The 18,209-nt window shown below is 41.1% G+C and overlaps 1 protein-coding gene across 1 annotated transcript in view; it reads left to right on the forward strand.

Moving 5' to 3' along the window:
* The window catches only part of WDR88 (WD repeat domain 88), a 305,494-nt gene that overhangs the window by 94,385 nt on the left and 192,900 nt on the right, over positions 1-18,209 (forward strand). Inside the window, exon 2 of the mRNA XM_086946455.1 lies at positions 11,726-11,836. Coding sequence (XP_086802581.1) covers positions 11,726-11,836 — 111 coding nt within the window. The remainder of the gene's footprint in view (positions 1-11,725; positions 11,837-18,209) is intronic.

Consider the following 18,209-nt stretch of genomic DNA (forward strand, 5'->3'; position numbering starts at 1 on the left):
CCTATGCACTCGTTTCAACAATAGTTTAAACAGTTGTTCTGAATTTCAAGTAGGTGGCGTCAACGTTTGTCACACGATACCTTGTTGTGTCTTAAATTTAAGGAATCTATGTGTGGAGGCCGGATAACCTTTCACATAAACGTGCGCTCAAATAAACATGAAGCTCAATGCTTCTTCACAGTCTTATGATTTCTCCAATAATGTAAAGCCAAACGGTCTTTTTATAAACACATGTCGGTATTTATTTGTTGATTATTTTCATTCCTTATTGCATTTCATAAGGGTCAATCAATTATCCTTTGATTTCCAATTATTGACGTTACTCATCTTCCCAATGCATTTCGGGTCGATAAGAGAGACCCTTCGTCAGGGGCCTAAAAAATGAATAATACAGGACCTTAGCAAGCAACCAAAATTAGTAACGTGTATAAACAAATTTACCATGGTATATCATAGTAATCATTCAGTGAGTGACAGCTTAATCGCTAACATAACCACAAAATACATTATTGTTGTTAACACCTTGGCTGCCAGGTGTTTTCCCCTCCTGTGCCGAGTTTTGATTATTTCCATTGTTTCATGACGAGCTCAGCTCGTCACTAGCACAGCTCAACCGTGCATCATGACGAGCTGAGCTCGTCATGAGCATGGAAGGGGTTATAGACATTCATATGTAATCAAAGATATCTGATTATAAATGCAGTCAAAGATACACGAATTTAGTTAACGTGATGGTTGGTCTATACGAAAATGCTGAAATGCGTATTATGGTGCAGGTAATTAAACAGATGGAAGGGCGGCGTGCGCGGGAAAACTTACTTTGAGTTGGAAGTGAAGGTTCGCGTGGTGTGTTTACAAATGCCGATTGTGTTCAGGGAAGTACCGAAGTTAACCCGGGTGTTGCGTGGTCATGTGATGTGAGTGTTCTGACTTCAATGGAAATGGAAGACATACTACGTGTGAAACGCGTTGTGGAATGGTGGTTTCGAGAAACCGTAAAAACTATAGGATGATGAGTAGTAATTTATACATTAATTTTGATGTGTAAAAATGCGGAGATTACCAAATTGAAAGAAAAAAATTGAAAGAAAAAAATATTTAACAAAAACTATTGGGGGGTCACGTGATATATAGTGAAAAGATGGGGGGTGTGGTGATAATATCAGTCACGGTGATGTGTGTACATCAGTTGTTAAGACATATCTGAATTGCGGGTGAATGTCAAATAGCAGGCATACAGTTCAATAGAGTGTGTTATGTTACAGGCATTCTCGATATACCGTAATGGCAATAAAATAAAAGATATAAATGAAAATTATATACAGCAAAAACGAATATTGAGGTGGTCAATGTCCAAATACATCACATTGATAATTTCAAGTTTAAGTGTATTTAGAATTTATAAAACATGATGCTGAGGTTGTTTATCAAGATGAAGATGAAAACGGGGGGAATAGTCCTTGTATCGAGCTGTCTATAGAAAACATGAATATTCAATACGATCATTCATTCCTGCCGGTTGTATAATGTTGAGTTTTTTTATCCAGAAGAATTCTGCTTTAAGTCTCTGTTTAGTGGGGTCCATGTCGCTGCGTTGTGGGATTATCTCCAGAATAGTGAATCTCAGTTGGGATATTTGATGTTTCGCTTCTAGCCAATGGGTGGCTATAGTTGATTTGGTGTTGTGAGCACGAATATTACTTTTATGTTCTGTTATTCGTACTTTAATTTTTCTCACAGTTTGACCGGATTACGTTTTTCCGCATGGGCATTTGATTGCGTATATACTGTTTTTACTGTTGCAGTTACTAGTGTGTCATAGCTCAATTTCATATCCTTGAGTGGGGTGCATGAATTTATTGCCAATCATGACATTGTTACAGTGGATGCAATTTAGGCACTTTGACATTCCTTTATAACTGTTTTTTTTAACTTTAGTTGTCGTTAGAATTTCTTTAAAGTTTTTAGATCTCTGAAATGCAAAAGTGATGCGATCGCTATATAGATCTTTAAGGTCTGGTTCCATACTTATGAGACTCCAATGTTTATTGATTATTCTTTTGATTTTGGAGGCTTCTGTGGAGTATTTTAAGACACATACTGTTTTCTTTTCAGGGATTGAGGATTTAGGTGTCAAAAGTTTCTCTCTTGGAATTATTTGTACTCTTTTGATAGATTCTTGTAGAATATCTTGAGGATAGCCTCTTTGTTGATATTTAATGATTTGTTCTTTGATTGTAGTTTCAAGTTGAGCAGGTTCAGATGTTATCCTTTTTAATCTGATCAGTTGAGATGTGGGTAAATGCTTTTTGAGCATATCAGGATGGAAGCTTTGATATAAAAGACATGAATTTCTGTCAGTTGATTTGATATGAACCAGAGTTGTGAATTTGAAGTCTTCTATACCACACCCCCCATCTTTTCACTATATATCACGTGACCCCCCCCCCCATAGTTTTTGTAGAATATTTTTTTCTTTCAATTTGGTAATCTCCGCATTTTTGCACATCAAATTTAATGTATAAATTACTATTCATCATCCTATAGTTTTTACGGTTTCTAGAAACCACCATTCGACAACGCGTTTCACGCATAGTATGTCTTCCATTTCCATTGAAGTCAGAACACTCACATCACATGACCACGCAACACCCGGGTTAACTTCGGTACTTCCCTGAACGCAATTGGCGTTTGTAAACACACCACGCAAACCTTCACTTCCAACTCGAAGTAAGTTTTCCCGCGCTCACCGCCCTTCCATCTGTTTAATTAACGGCACCGTAATACGCATTTCAGCATTTTCGTATAGACCAACCATCACGTTAACTAAATGCGCGTATCTTTGACTGCATTTATAATCAGATATCTTTGATTACATATGAATGTCTTTAACAACAATAATGTATTTTGTGGTTATGTTAGCGATTAAGCTGTCACTCACTGAATGATTACTATGATATACCATGGTAAATTTGTTTATACACGTTACTAATTTTGGTTGCTTGCTAAGGTCCTGTATTAATTCATTTTTTAGGCCCCTGACGAAGGGTCTCTCTTATCGACCCGAAATGCATTGAGCAGATGAGTAACGTCATAATTGGAAATCAAAGGATAATTGATTGACCCTCATGAAATGCAATAAGGAATGAAAATAATCAACAAATAAATGCCGACATGTGTTTATAAAAAGACCGTTTGGCTTTACATTATTGGAGAAATCATAAGACTGTGAAGAAGCATTGAGCTTCATGTTTATTTGAGCGCACGTTTGTGTGAAAGGTTATCCGGCCTCCACACATAGATTCCTTAAATTTAAGACGCAACAAGTCATCGTGTGACAAACGTTGACGCCACCTACTTGAAATTCAGAACAACTGTTTAAACTATGGTTGAAACGGGTGCATAGGGATTCAAAACTTTTTTCATTTGATATATTTTGCCTACCCTGTCCCTGCTGCACCAACAATTAAAAATGCAACTAGATGAAATAGCACAGATTACAACAAACAAAGCTGAAACTTTAGCATTTTCCGCCGACGCAGCCAAAGACATATATGACTTAATACAGGAGACCAGAGCATTCACACCACAAATATCTACGACAGCACAATTGTTACGTCAATTAGAATATGTCAGTAAAAAAGAAATCAACCAAAGGGTACACGCCACCCCACTAATTCACTACCACAAAAACCAAAGAATTCCTCTGGGATTACGAATAGCCCTTAAACCGATGCTGTGCAAAAATAATAAGACATTTATAGAGACGTGGTATCAAATCCTCAATAAATGTTCATTGGACCTTATCCTTTTAATCGTTGAAGAACTGGCTAAAGTATTAAAGGAACTAGAAGAAGAACTAGAAGGCATAAAAAGAGAGTTAAACAAATTTGAAGATCTGCAGACACTCCTAGAGGATGTCAATAAAAAACTCAACAAATAAACCAAGAGGTAAATGATCGAAAAGTATGGAAATATCGACGAGATACGATCGATTATAAGCTAGAAGAAGTTTATACATGGGCTGATATCTATAATCAAAAAAGATGGCAACAACCGCAACAAAAATCAAATACTGGCTCTTCTCAAGAAAGTGTAGTATCTGAATCAGAAATATCGCAAACAAGGAAACCTATCCCCTCCACCTCGAAATTACCTGACAAACAAACACATTTGACCCAAGTATAACAACCGGCTTTTTTAGAAATACGCCCAGCAGCAAATGCTCCTCCACAGACAGGAAAACAAGGAGAGGAAAAAGAAACAGAAGAAGAACGAGTAAGGCGAGTCACAAGGAGCCAAACGAAAGTGACCTAGTCATCAATATTTCCACCAAAGAATTGACTAACACTCAGATGATGATCTTAAACAAAGGCACTACATTTGTTCCTACATACAGATCAAACCTACCTGAAACTGAGATAGCCTTGTTTAAATTCTTTCGGAACTTGAAATTACGATATTTCTTCAAGGAAAACCTAGATTTTACAGATGTCACTACCAAAGAATTCAAACCGAAAAGCACATTTTGCGCACCAACGACCCATAAAACAATTGAAGCTTATGAAAGAACAGTCCTCACTAAACTTCAAAAAATAAAATTATCATAACCTAAAAGAATAAATCTTACACCACAGGAATGGAACACTCTTAAAAATCTGAGTCAAGATAAAGAACTCACTTTTCAACGTGCCGATAAAGGCGGTGCTCTGATAGTAATGGACACCAACTACTACATTCAAAGTGTAAATACACATGTTCAAGATGTAAACACCTACGTACCATTAGACTCAGACCCCACTAATGAATACAAAAAAACATTGCAACAGATAATTGATCATGCTCTTGAAATGAAATGGATTGGGAAAAAAACTCACCAATTTTTCACGACAAAATATCCAAGACGCCCCAAGCTTTACATGCTACCAAAAATCCATAAGGATTGTAAGAATCCGCCATTTAGACCCATAGTCTCTGCCTGTGGCTCAATCTCCGAACCTATAGGGCAATACATTGACTGGTACCTTCAACCTATCGTCCAAAAAGGAAGTACATACATCAAGGATACAATGGCTTTCCTAAAACTTCTTAAAGATGTTACTTTATACCAAGATTCAGACAATTGGCTCTCACTGTTCTAAATAATACCTTCTCTTCAGGTCTAGTTCCCACCGCATTTAAATCGGCCACCATCATCCCTATTTTAAAAAAGCCGGGGGCTGACCCTGCCTCCCTAGCCAATTACCGCCCCATATCCTTGCTTCCCTACTTAGGCAAGATAGCGGAGACGCATGTATCTCAAATTCTGAGTACTTTCATTGAGGACAGTAACTATCTGGCCCCATGTCAAGCTGGCTTCCGACCTCGACATTCTACCGAGAAGGTGGTGATTTCGGTCATGGACCAACTTAGGGAAGGACTCGACGCTAACGCCCCCAAGATCCTGGTCCTTTTGGACCTATCTGCCGCCTTTGACACCGTGGACCATAACATCTTGTTGTCACGGGTCAGGGCGGCGGGGATTGGGGGGCTTGCACTCGCCTGGGTCGAGTCCTTCCTGCAGGACCGTAATCAGACAGTCCATCTCGGCACCTTCTCGGCCTCCCCACTCACTGTCAACTGTGGTGTACCTCAGGGTTCTGCTCTTTCCCCTCTACTTTTTAACCTCTACATCTTCCCGCTGGTTTATGCTTTACAGAATATGGAGGTCACTGTATATAATTATGCAGATGATCTCCAACTCATTTTTGACCTTTCCTCCCCTTCAGGGGTTGGCAGTTTCCAGTCCATCATGCTATTTATCCGAGACTGGATGAACATCAACCAGTTAAAACTCAATCCGGATAAAACTGAACTTGTGGCGACGGGCGGTGCTGCCAATCCCTGGTCCTCTTCTTTTTGGCCCTCCTCACTTGGTCCCCCCCCCCTTCCTTCCCGTTCAGTTAAAACTCTTGGGATCACGCTTAACAACCAATTAACCCTCCATTCACACATTAATTCGGTGGTCTCTTCTTGCTTCTTCACACTTCGAGTTATTCGGAAAATTGCCAGATTCTTTTCCACCCCTGCCCTAAAGCTAATCCTGATGGCCATGGTCCTGTCAAAGATGGACTACGGTAATATCATTTATAATGGAGCCCCTGCATATGCCTTGCAGCGCCTACAGCTAGTACAAAACCAGGCTGCCCGCCTGGTTTTTGGCCTGTCTAAGTCCCATCATTCGACCCCTCTACTCAAGAGCTTACACTGGCTCCCGATAAAAGAGCGAGCTAAGTTCAAGCTAGGGTGCTTGACTTTTCAAGCAAGGGCGGGCACAGCCCCGGCCTTCATTAATTCGGCAATTTCTGCCTATGTTCCTTCTAGGCACCTTCGTTCCTCCAGCCTAGCTTTACTAACTACGCCCCGGTTTAAAAAGAAGCGGGCAGGGGGGCAGAAGTTTGCCGTACTTGCTCCCACCTTCTGGAATGACCTCCCCCTATCTTTAAGACTCTCTCCCTCTTATTTGGAGTTTCGGAGGTCACTAAAAACATTATTATTCCAGCAGGCGTTTTGCACCTAGCTCTCTAATCCTCATTAGCTCTTTTATCTCACTCTGTTAGGGACCTCATCAGCGCCATGAAACTGACTCAGTGTACGCGCGCTTTATAAGTTCTTTTAAATTCAAATTCAAATTCAAATTGGCTCTGTACTATAGACGTTACTTCACTTTACACCTCTATCCCCCACAATGAAGGCCTTGAAGCCCTGGAATGGAGCCTACTAAATGAAGACATTGAAGATACCCAAAAAATATTCTTATTAGAACTGATGCATTTTGCTCTTTTCCACAGCTATTTTGAATGGCAAGGTCACTTCTACAACCAATGCAATGGAACATCGATGGGCTTTGGGGGGGGGGGGGCCTCATATGCCTGTATCTACGTGTCTAAATTCGAATCTGATTTCATTCTGAATAACCCTGATTGGCAAAACAATTTGATTATATTCAAACGATTCATCGACAATATCTTTCGCCTATAGAAAGGAGACAAAACCAAACTTGACAGGAACATTGCCATCATGAATACTCAAAATGAAAGAATCAAATTCACACACAGTATCAATTGTGACTCTATTGTCTTCCTGGACGTCAAAGTCAATATAGAAGACTTCAAATTCACAACTCAGGTTCATATCAAATCAACTGACAGAAATTCAAGTCTTTTATATCAAAGCTTCCATCCTGATATGCTCAAAAAGCATTTACCCACATCTCAACTGATCAGATTAAAAAGGATAACATCTGAACCTGCTCAACTTGAAACTACAATCAAAGAACAAATCCTTAAATATCAACAAAGAGGCTATCCTCAAGATATTCTTCAAGAATCTATCAAAAGAGTACAAACAATTCCAAGAGAGAAACTTTTGACACCTAAAACCTCAATCCCTGAAAAGAAAACAGTATGTGTCTTAAAATACTCCACAGAAGCCTCCAAAATCAAAAGAATAATCAATAAACATTGGAGTCTCATAAGTATGGAACCAGACCTTAAAGATCTATATAGCGATCGCATCACTTTTGCATTTCAGAGATCTAAAAACTTTAAAGAAATTCTACTTACGTGGGTCAAACTGAGAGAAAAATTAAAGTACGAATAACAGAACATAAAAGTAATATTCGTGCTCACAACACCAAATCAACTATAGCCACCCATTGGCTAGAAGCGAAACATCAAATATCCCAACTGAGATTCACTATTCTGGAGATAATCCCACAACGCAGCGACATAGACCCCACTAAACAGAGACTTAAAGCAGAATTCTTCTGGATAAAAAAACTCAACACTTTACAACGACAGGAATGAATGATCGTATTGAATATTCATGTTTTCTATAGACAGCTCGATACAAGGACTATTCCCCCCGTTTTCATCTTCATCTTGATAAACAAGCTCAGCATCATGTTTTATAAATTCTAAATACACTTAAACTTGAAATTATCAATGTGATGTATTTGGACATTGACCACCTCAATATTCGTTTTTGATGTATATAATTTTCATTTATATCTTTTATTTTATTGCCATTACGGTATATCGAGAATGCCTGTAACATAGCCCACTCTATTGAACTGTATGCCTGCTATTTGACATTCACCCGCAATTCAGATATGTCTTAACAACTGATGTACACACATCACCTTGACTGATATTATCACCACACCCCCCATCTTTTCACTATATATCAAGTGACGCCCCCATAGTTTTTGTAAAATATTTTTTGGGTAATCTCCGCATTGTTACACATCAAAATTAATGTATAAATTACTATTCATCATCCTTTAGTTTTTATGGTTTCTAGAAACCACCATTCCACACCGCGTTTTACGCGTAGTATGTCTTCCATTTCTATTGAAGTCAGAACACTCACATCACATGACCACGCAACACCCGGGTTAACTTCGGTACTTCCCTGAACACAATCGGCGTTTGTAAACACACCACGCGAACCTTCACTTCCAACTCGAACGCCGCCCTTCCATCTGTTTAATTAACGGCACCATAATACGCATTTCAGCATTTTCGTATAGACCAACCATCACGTTAACTAAATTCGCGTATCTTTGACTGCATTCATAATCAGATATCTTTGATTACATATGAATATCTTTAACAACAATAATGTATTTTGTGATTATGTTAGCGACTAAGCTGTCACTCACTGAATGATTACTATGATATACCATGGTAAATTTGTTTATACATGTTACTAATTTTGGTTGCATGCAAAGGTCCTGTATTAATTCATTTTTTAGGCCCCTGACGAAGGGACTCTCTTATCGACCCGAAATGCATTGGGCAGATGAGTAACGTCAATAATTGGAAATCAAAGGATAATTGATTGACCCTTATGAAATGCAATAAGGAATGAAAATAATCAACAAATAAATACCGACATGTGTTTATAAAAAGACTGTTTGGCTTTACATTATTGGAGAAATCATAAGACTGTGAAGAAGCATTGAGCTTCATGTTTATTTGAGGGCACGTTTATGTGAAAGGTTATCCGGCCTCCACACATAGATTCCCTCCACAGAAGTAAATGAGACAGCATCTTGGGACCAGTGCCTTTGACCAGGCAGAGCACCTTGAAGTATTTATGCTACTGGGGCAGGTAGTCAATGGATTACATGGTGAGCAGTCAGAATATGGTAAAATATGCACAATTCACATGCGAGTTGCGCCACCATGTTTTGAATTCTTTGAGCTTGTTGACCTGTGCCATCAGAAGTGCAAGATACAGGTGATTACCAGGCATGACAGTATCAATAGGCCAGCCTCTCTGTCATTTTTTCTGTAGGTAGAAACAATAAAATCTTCTGCAGGAGAAGAGTATCCTGAAACTGTAGACAACAGTTTTTGGATCTGAAACTCAAATAACCATTTCTTATTCAAGCCCATTACAAGATTCTTAACTTTGGCTTCGAGGTCTCATCGATTACCAAAAGGTCACCTTCAATTATTAAGATTTCTGTTTCATTGCACTTCAGTGTAAGTAAATCGTAGGCCAACCAGCCGTGCACAGTGGGGAGACAGTCCCCGAGAGTGAGCAATATATTTGGGCAGGTGACTAACTTGTGGATTCGTGAAAGAAGCTGCTTGTCATCTAAGCCTAGAATCCAAATCTCCTAATCAGCTAACCAAAGATCTTACATAACTATTGAACAAGCAGTTCATAAAGATTACCACAGCTGACAGATGTTTCTTTAGAGCAAACATACGGAAGGGACGCTACCTACGAGTGCTATATAGAGTCGACATGTCGGACATGCATTTTTCTGGTGGACCACTGCATGTCCTTCCAGACCTCTTGTAATTTCACCCAATTTGAAATTTGCGCCTGAAAGTTCCCCCACCTCCTTGCCTGCTGTAATTTTGACTTCAGTGGCCTGGCTTGAGACTTTGTGATAGTCTGCCTTGTTTGGCTTAGCACTTTGTAAGACTGCATCTATCAATGAATCCACCATGCATGACTCCGTAGATTTTCCATTAGCGACCTCTAATTCTGGTCCCATACCACCTTGTAAAATTATAGATGTACAGTCCTCATTCACTCCCTGTATGCAGCGCTCCCCTTATCGGGCCCTCCACCCTGTAGCCAGGGACCCATTGGTTGCAAGGCTGTTCTTGTGCACCAGCAGTCAGTGCTGCACCACAACTGGAGGCTCTTACCACTGCCCAGTCTTGTCCCTCACAGCGCGTCTACAACAGGCCAGCCAGCGCAAACACTTAGCAGTGCTTCTTCAAAGAGGCTCAGCTCCCAAGAGTTGCACATGTGCCATTTTCATCTTGTCATTGGGCTACATGGCATACTGTGCTGACCCAGCAAGACATGTTGCAACTCCTACAACCTCAGCAGGGCTCCTATCTCGTGCCCTGCCGGCAGATCGTGGGCAGTTCTGTTGCTCCCCGCTATCCCTAGATTCAGGGCCGGTCTGACTGTAGCAGGCATCAGCTTTTGCCTGGGAGGCTGGAAGGGTGGGACTGGTTTTTATAGTGATGGGGTTGGGTTTCCTGCAAAATTGTCCCCTAGTAAAAATAGCAGCAGTGCTGCAGAACTATTTTGTTAAGTAGCAAAGCTTCACGTTTTAACACCCCCCCCCCCCACCTGGGTGTAGGGGCCAGACTGACAAAATTGACAGAGCTGCTTTGGGTTCCCAGTCTGGTCCTGCCTAGGCCTCTTCTTTCTTTCCATAAATACACTTTCTCTAATTCACAATATCATACACATATTAACAAGTTATTGGATCACTGGCCCTAGGTACTCGGTCTTTGCTCCCTGAGGATTTAAGGATATGGGGGTAGGAAGCATAAGTTCCCTCTTAAACTAGCTAGCTTGACTCTGCTTGACCATCTACCCATAACCAGTCCCATTGGGCAGCACCTTGCACGATTTTGCTGGAACTCGCAGCCACGAAGAACATGGGGTGGGCCTCCTTCAAATAGCATAAAGGTAGAGAAGGTAAGATCCTCCCATTCAGGACTTGGATAGGTGAATGGACTCTGAAGGGCAGGGGCGCCACAACATTATTTTCTGCTAGATCAGTTCCAAGCCACACGGCTCCCAAAAGTTGAACTCGATTCATTAAAGGTTCCAAATGGTCTATCCAGCACTGCCTTAGCTGAATACCTGCTGGGCCTCTTCTAAGAAGTCATTGGAGCCCTAAAAGAAATCATTTGTTCTCATCCCACGCTCCCAGAAAAGCCTTGCCTTGAATTGGGTTAAATTCCGCTTTCTATGGTAGGCCTACAAGTATCTCTGCAGTAAATGCCTTACAAACCCCGCTCCGCTCCTCTCAGATCACCATTCCCAAATTTGAATTTATGGCCTGCAACAACAATTTTTTCCACTGTTTAGATCCCACTTTTTAACCAACCCCTCTCACTCATCAGGACTTTCTTCACTCTTCTCTTTTCAGAAGAGCGTTAAAGCGGTTTCCCTCAGGCCAATGTTTCCCAGCTTCAGAATGTGTGCCATAGCGCTTAGAGGCGCTGCAATTGTCATGCTATAACTATAACACAAGTGCCACTTGTAAGGTATGCCTGAGGAAGATGTTCATGTAGGAAGTACATGCTATACATTGCTCCTACCTGCCTCGACTGTTATTAGCAGTTTGACATTGTGCCTGACAAGATGGCGACTTCAAACACCATCGATAACATGTTTATCTGCTCTTTTTCAGCTTCCTTTCCGAGTCTTAAAAGGGCACTGTGGGGCTGTGAACTCCTGCCACTACTGCTGTGATGATACGAGAATTATCTCTGGCTCCTCTGACCGGACAGCAATCCTCTGGGTAAGTTACAGCACTGAAAACGCAGCTTGTTCCTTAACAGCACACCCTACTATCCAATTTTGTAAGCTGTCACAGAAATATAGTTTGAAGTATTGTTTCATACGAATTATCCACTGACTTTTATTTCGTTTTTGACTATAATATTAGAATATTACATGTGGTTCATTCAGGACTTTTTACACATTTTGAGCTCATTGGCATTAAGTTTAGTTGCGATGTAGGTGTTGACGCATTCAACTGACACCCGTAATTCCATACTGAAGAGACATTTTTACCCCGGTTGATCATTATTTTCGTTTTAAATATACGAAGTCTTGCATTTATACTTCAATACACTTTTTCATCAAAGTATCTTTGTAGTACCCAGGAATGCTCATTTCCATCGATCTGGTTCCTTAAAAATACAAAAATATGAAAAATATGCAGAGTTGGAAAAACAGGTGATCCATATGCTTTTTCTTGTTTCTTTTAATCCACAACCTCTGTAAAAGGTTCCACAAAGTGTTTGAGTTAATAAATGAAATTTCGTTATTGTTCTTCCCAATAATCAATGTTGTTGAAATCAAGATCACAAATGTATTATTACCTTTATAGCGGGTGGATACATTTAGCATAGACCTGCACCTTACAGGAAGCCTACTATTAATTTATAATGTCCAAATTATATTTTAAATTCCTGATGAAGTCAGTTGCCTCCAGTCTTAAAATGTCCTTACTCTTGGAATCAAAAAGATCTTGAAAACATACTGAAAGTGCTGCTTCTACTTAATAGCTTCTGTTGTAACATTTATCCCTTTATTGGCTAAATCTGAGGATAAAAGTGTTATGTTTTGCCTTTCCATAAATATTTCAATTATGACAACATCACGTTTCCATTTTGTGTATGTAGTTGGCCCAGGCGCGCAACGCCCATTGGACTCACCGGGCTTCAGCCCCCCCGTCCCCCCCCCTAACCACCCCCATGGTGTGTGGCAGCCTGGGATGAGACAGATCCCGACACACACAGAGCCGCACCCGAATGTTGCACAGGTCTTTAAAAGACCATTTGAATGTTAATTAGGCTTTGCAGTTGTATCACCCCTTCTAAGAGCCCCTGCAGCTCCACTCTGCCTACTGATTAAAGGTTCATTGCTAATAAATATGTATTGTTTTTATCGATGTAGCTCAAACCAGACGTGTGGGGGTACAGCGCCTTCCAGAGGTACCAAGATAACTTATAAGAGTACAAAGCACAAGTTTGCATAGGCCCCTCTCCCCAAGAAGCCCTATCTATGGTCCGGAGACCCCGTTCCCTGGGGCCTCATGCACTGAAAGCTCTTTCTATGGGACTCCATCGCCCTAGGACAGAAGGAGAGGAATGCCATAACGCAATTGTGTTAGTAGTGCATCTCCCGCTCCCCATGTCCGTGTTTCGGGGTAGCGTGATGCACACAACACAGGCAAGATTCTGGCTCCTGTGCCAGTACAAGAGCAGTATTGGCTGCCTGGGCAGCACTGGAGTGGGCTCTCTGACCTGCCTCAGCCAAAACACAGAACCTGGGGGCATGAGGAGGCACAGGCACCCGCTTTAAAAAAGATAGACAACGCAGCACAAACGAAAAGCGCTGTCCAAGGCAAATATAAAGAGGCAAATTTATGAGAGCTTTGCGCCATGCTTGCACCACTGAATTTGGTGCATGCATGATGCAACCCTCTAATTCATATTTTTACAGCCACGCAAAGCCACTTTGCGTGGCTTTGAATGGCTTTAAAAATATAGAGTAATACAACGCAAAGCAAATCACTGTGTTGCATTACTCTGTGCAAGGTAGACATTCCATGGGCATTGCGGTGGGTGTTCCCACACAACTCTCATGGTTTTTTACACATTTCCAGATTTAGCAAATCTGGTTGACCTGGGACTGCGCCTAAATGATACGCCCTCCAGGAGAGCCGTAATGAGGAGAAATATGTTTATTTCTCCTAGTTTTAACCCCTTCTGTGCTGATGACGAGCCCAGGCTTGTCATGCAGCACGGTGCTCGTGTGCTGGTGACGAGCCTGGGCTCGTCATGAGCCGTGGAACGCTCACACGCGGGGATAATTCTGCGAGGCCTGCTGTAGCTACTCTGGGGGCTTAGACCACATCCACAGCTTTCCATTTGTTCCTTCTTGTGCCTGTCAAAATTGCTTTCTTTTCATTGGTGAAACGTTGCTCGTTGTCCCGCCTTTGGGTGTGTTTTGACTTTTGTGGTGACTGTCCTTGTTACATGTCCCCTACTCTTAACTTTAATTATCGTTTGTTTGGTGCACTCTTTCTTTCATTGAATGTTACTATTACCATATATGCTGCTGAGCTCTCCCACCTGAAAATGCCTCTCCCTCTGGGAATAGGGCTTCTGAGCCAGCTCGTCGCCCCAGGAGCACCCAGCGAGGTAACAGAACCAGGACCTCCCCGCCCCATACAATTTGGTGATCTCTGGTGGTGGCATGGTTGGTTGTGCCATGGGGTGCGCTCAGGGTTAGTAAGATGGCCCCCATATCACAATGCTACATACTCAGCACAACCCCTGCTTATGTACAACACCTGCTATTCTTTATCTGTCTTTGTTTACTACTCCCCCACCATTATAAAACAATGATGGATTTCTTTATTGGCATGAAGCAGAGCATGTATTGCCAATGCTTTGTTTACAAATACTTCTTTAAATTTGAGACATCGTTTCTCCTTTATCTACTCAAGTGTGAACCGAGAGACTGCTGTATAATCAATGTATTATGTAAAGCTTTGCTGGCTGGACAAAACCGTGCCTTCCAAAAGGACTGGCAACATTGAATTGTAGCACTTGCATAGTACATCATTTCCACAAGGAGGTTGCTAAGCACTCCAATGCACATCTGCTTTTGGGCTCTCTCTTTGGGCTGCATCTTTGATAGGGTGTTGGTAGTAGTTAAATGTATGGTGGGGTGAGTAAATATGCGCATACAGAGAAGTGGTGCTGTGCATAAGGTATTGTAAGAAAAATGCGAAAATAGTTCCATATCTCAGTCTTCCAAACTTAGAATGAGCTTCTGCGAGACTTTTGAAGGAAGAGATCATTGAGAATTGGGCTAGCCCTAGCCTACAGTGAAATGATGTATGTCAGATAACATAGCCTGTCGTTTTACCCCACTTTCTTTGAAACACAGCAAATGTGACAAAAGAAATACTGAATTAAAAGGCATCTTTATTTATTGCTTGAACTTTCACAAACCACCAAAAAAAGGCTCGCGACCCAGCTACAGTTAGACTCTGTAGGCTGTATGGTGCCACATTCTAGACTACATACTCCAATATCACTGATGTCTCTTGGCTTGTGTTTCTATTGCTTGGAGGGGCCCGGGATAGCTCATTCGATGCAGGGATAATGTGCTGCGTGGCTAAACACTTATAAAGTCCCAAAGGTGAGACCTATTTTCAATGCCAATACTTGTATCCTCTTTCAATGTGTGCTGCATACAAATAGAAAAAGGAAAAAGTCTCTTAGCATTGTTTTTGTGCAGGAAGGTGCCCCTTCCTGCACAAAACACTCCTGCCTACAACACAGGCGCCCTTGCATCATGGTTTGTGCTAGGCTACAAAAACGGGACCAGCTCAAGAGGAAAGGACAAGAATGCGCCGTATTGGATAAATATGTCGCTGCCCTGTCCCAAAAAACTCGTAAATATGCCTCAAAGTCTTCACGCAGAGAGCAAAGCTATTCTTTAGATATTCACGGCCTAGGGCTAGGGAGCACCCAATAAGCCGTAGAACAAAGCAAAACATTTGCATATTTGTCTCTTGTGGTACACCAGGAAGAGCAGGGACACCATCAATGATCCGAAAAGCATTCTGGGAGTTGCCAGGAGAACAGTAGCCTCAACAGAGCAACATACAGTGTTCTTGTAAAGGTTGCCCTAAGTCTTCCAGGTTACATTGATGATCCAGAGAGAAGTGTTAGCCGGTTTTAGGAACTGCTGGAGCTTGTGTTTGTGCACATAGGCTGTTGAGTGTGAAAACTGCTGTTGGTTGGTTCTAAACTTGCAGTCACAGCATATTAAAGGTGAAAATAAGACTCTGGCACACTTTGAATTGAAAGTATAACGCTTTATTGATAGTAATGGTGAGAATGAAAGGTGATATGTTTAAATAATGTTAATGTTGAAACCATTCAAATTGATTTCAGTGGTGTTGTGTTAGTTTTATGTAGTTTAATTTTACCTTTTGGAAATGTAGTCACATGTGACAAAGCCAGAAGGCCTGGCGTTTCGATAACAACACCCTCTTGTATTGTGCCTAGTATAGGCGGGGCCATTACAAAACAATGGGGAAAACCAGTAAACCGTAGGACCTGGGTAAGTATTGATACAAAACACAATTGTTCCCAACATAAATATTTTAAGTTAAATATTCAGTAGTACCCAATAATTTATATCATACACTTAAATTAAATAAATTAGAAAATTTGTGTTGAATATAGATCTTAAGTAAATGTATACAACACACTTTTATAATGAAGTTGCTCAATAGTGGTGAAAAGAAGGTGCTTGTGTGAGTGCTTGTGAGTAGATAAGGAAAAGTTGGAAATTAAAGTGCCAATATACACAATATTCAAAAACTACAATGGGGTACTTGGCTCCCAGTTAAGAGAAAGTTGCAAATGTATTACTTGTGAAGGACTCACATCCTTTGCAACTATACGTATGTATATCTGATTAATTTTAAGTTCTGCTGCAGTAATCCTTTTCTGTTTAGGGTTCTTCACTTTGTGTTTAGTGTTTTAATGCATTTAAATCCATGTTCTACATATAGCGATGATACTTTCTCTCTTGATGTCACCTACTGTAAATAGCATTTAATGCAACCAATTTTGAGGCAAGAGTGTACCTCATCGTCCTCTATTATTGATAATATTCCAGGCAATGCTGTGTCAATAGCTCACAAATAGCTTAGCATGGCTTTCACAAACAGTGATATTGTATCCTTAGTATTACTTCTATTTCTCAGCTGCTCTATCACCAGTATAAGTGGAAGGGGCAATAGTGTGCACCACTGTATTGTTCACCTTTCTAGTGTGAAACGGTCAGATAGATCATTATTTTGTTAGCACTGTTACTCTGAGTTTGGAATAAAGGATGGTTATCCCGTGGAGTAATTTGTTGTCCATTCTATATTTCTCCAAGGGTGCTCCGACGGTTCCCTATTCCAGCAAAACAAAGCCTTTTTATTATACAGTGACACTAGTATTAGGTGAAAATCCTTGTCTTTAGAGACCTCATGTCTGTCTAGCAGCCAGGAAAACCCCTAAACAGTTCAAACTCATCTTGTACATCTATGCTATGCCAAGATCACATGAGGGATGCGTGAATCCATCAAGCTAATGCATGTTATGTGCACTAATTCCCCAACAAATCCTATATACAAATGTGTTGGGGATTTGGCTGGATGAGAAATGAAGAAATTAAGATAAAAATTAAAATACTACCACAGTAGAAGAAAAACTACCTCAGGTAAAGTAGCTCTCGGCAATTGGTGGTCCAGAGATTTAAGCCCACCAATTGGGGAGGTAGAAGCTTTCTTAACACCACATCCAAGGAATGGAATAACCTACCACCTAACAGATCCATTAATAATCAACTCCGTTTCAGAAAGGCCCTAAAAACCTGGCTTTTCCCTAAGTAGAACCAGCTGGACTTTCTCCTCTCACTCCCATAGTGCTAGCGCCTTGACACCTTTGATACTTTGAGCTTTATAAATACTCATAACATAACATAACATAACATTGATCATGGGCCATAGATGGGGGACCTCATTGTTCAAAGCCCAAGGTAAATACCTCTTTGGGCACTGACCGAAGGCGAGTACTCCACTGGTCACAGATTGCTTGCAGACCATTTTAGAGGCACCACCATAGAAATGTAGTAGCTACATTTTCAAAATGTTAATTTGGGTGCAGAGCTAGCCATGAGCCAGAGTGAACGCTACTTCTATGATAACTGGCCAGGCTGTCTTCTCAGAGCTGCACAAAGACAGTTATATTAGAGAAATAGTCTGATGGTGAAAGCTGCCAACCCAATGAGCAACCTGCTGCCTCCAAACTCCACTGCAGATGCTCCTAGCATGCAAAAACAAGATGATGTGATCATCAAAAGGTTGTGGCATGGGCGCTTATTTATATATGCCACAGCTTGTATACTGGCCATTGATTCCAGAGGTACTGTGTTGGCACCTAGTAGGGAGATTGATTTTGGCTTTCTGACATAACTGTAGCCAAGGGAGGTCTGACTGGCAGCCTCCCTATAGTTGTGATGCTGAGGAGACCTTGATGGCTCTGACCTTGAGGGGAGGAGGTGGCTGCAGATTAGACCCGGTGCTG

This window comes from Lissotriton vulgaris, chromosome 12, assembly GCF_964263255.1.
Source record: "Lissotriton vulgaris chromosome 12, aLisVul1.2, whole genome shotgun sequence".
Lineage (NCBI taxonomy): Eukaryota > Metazoa > Chordata > Amphibia > Caudata > Salamandridae > Lissotriton > Lissotriton vulgaris.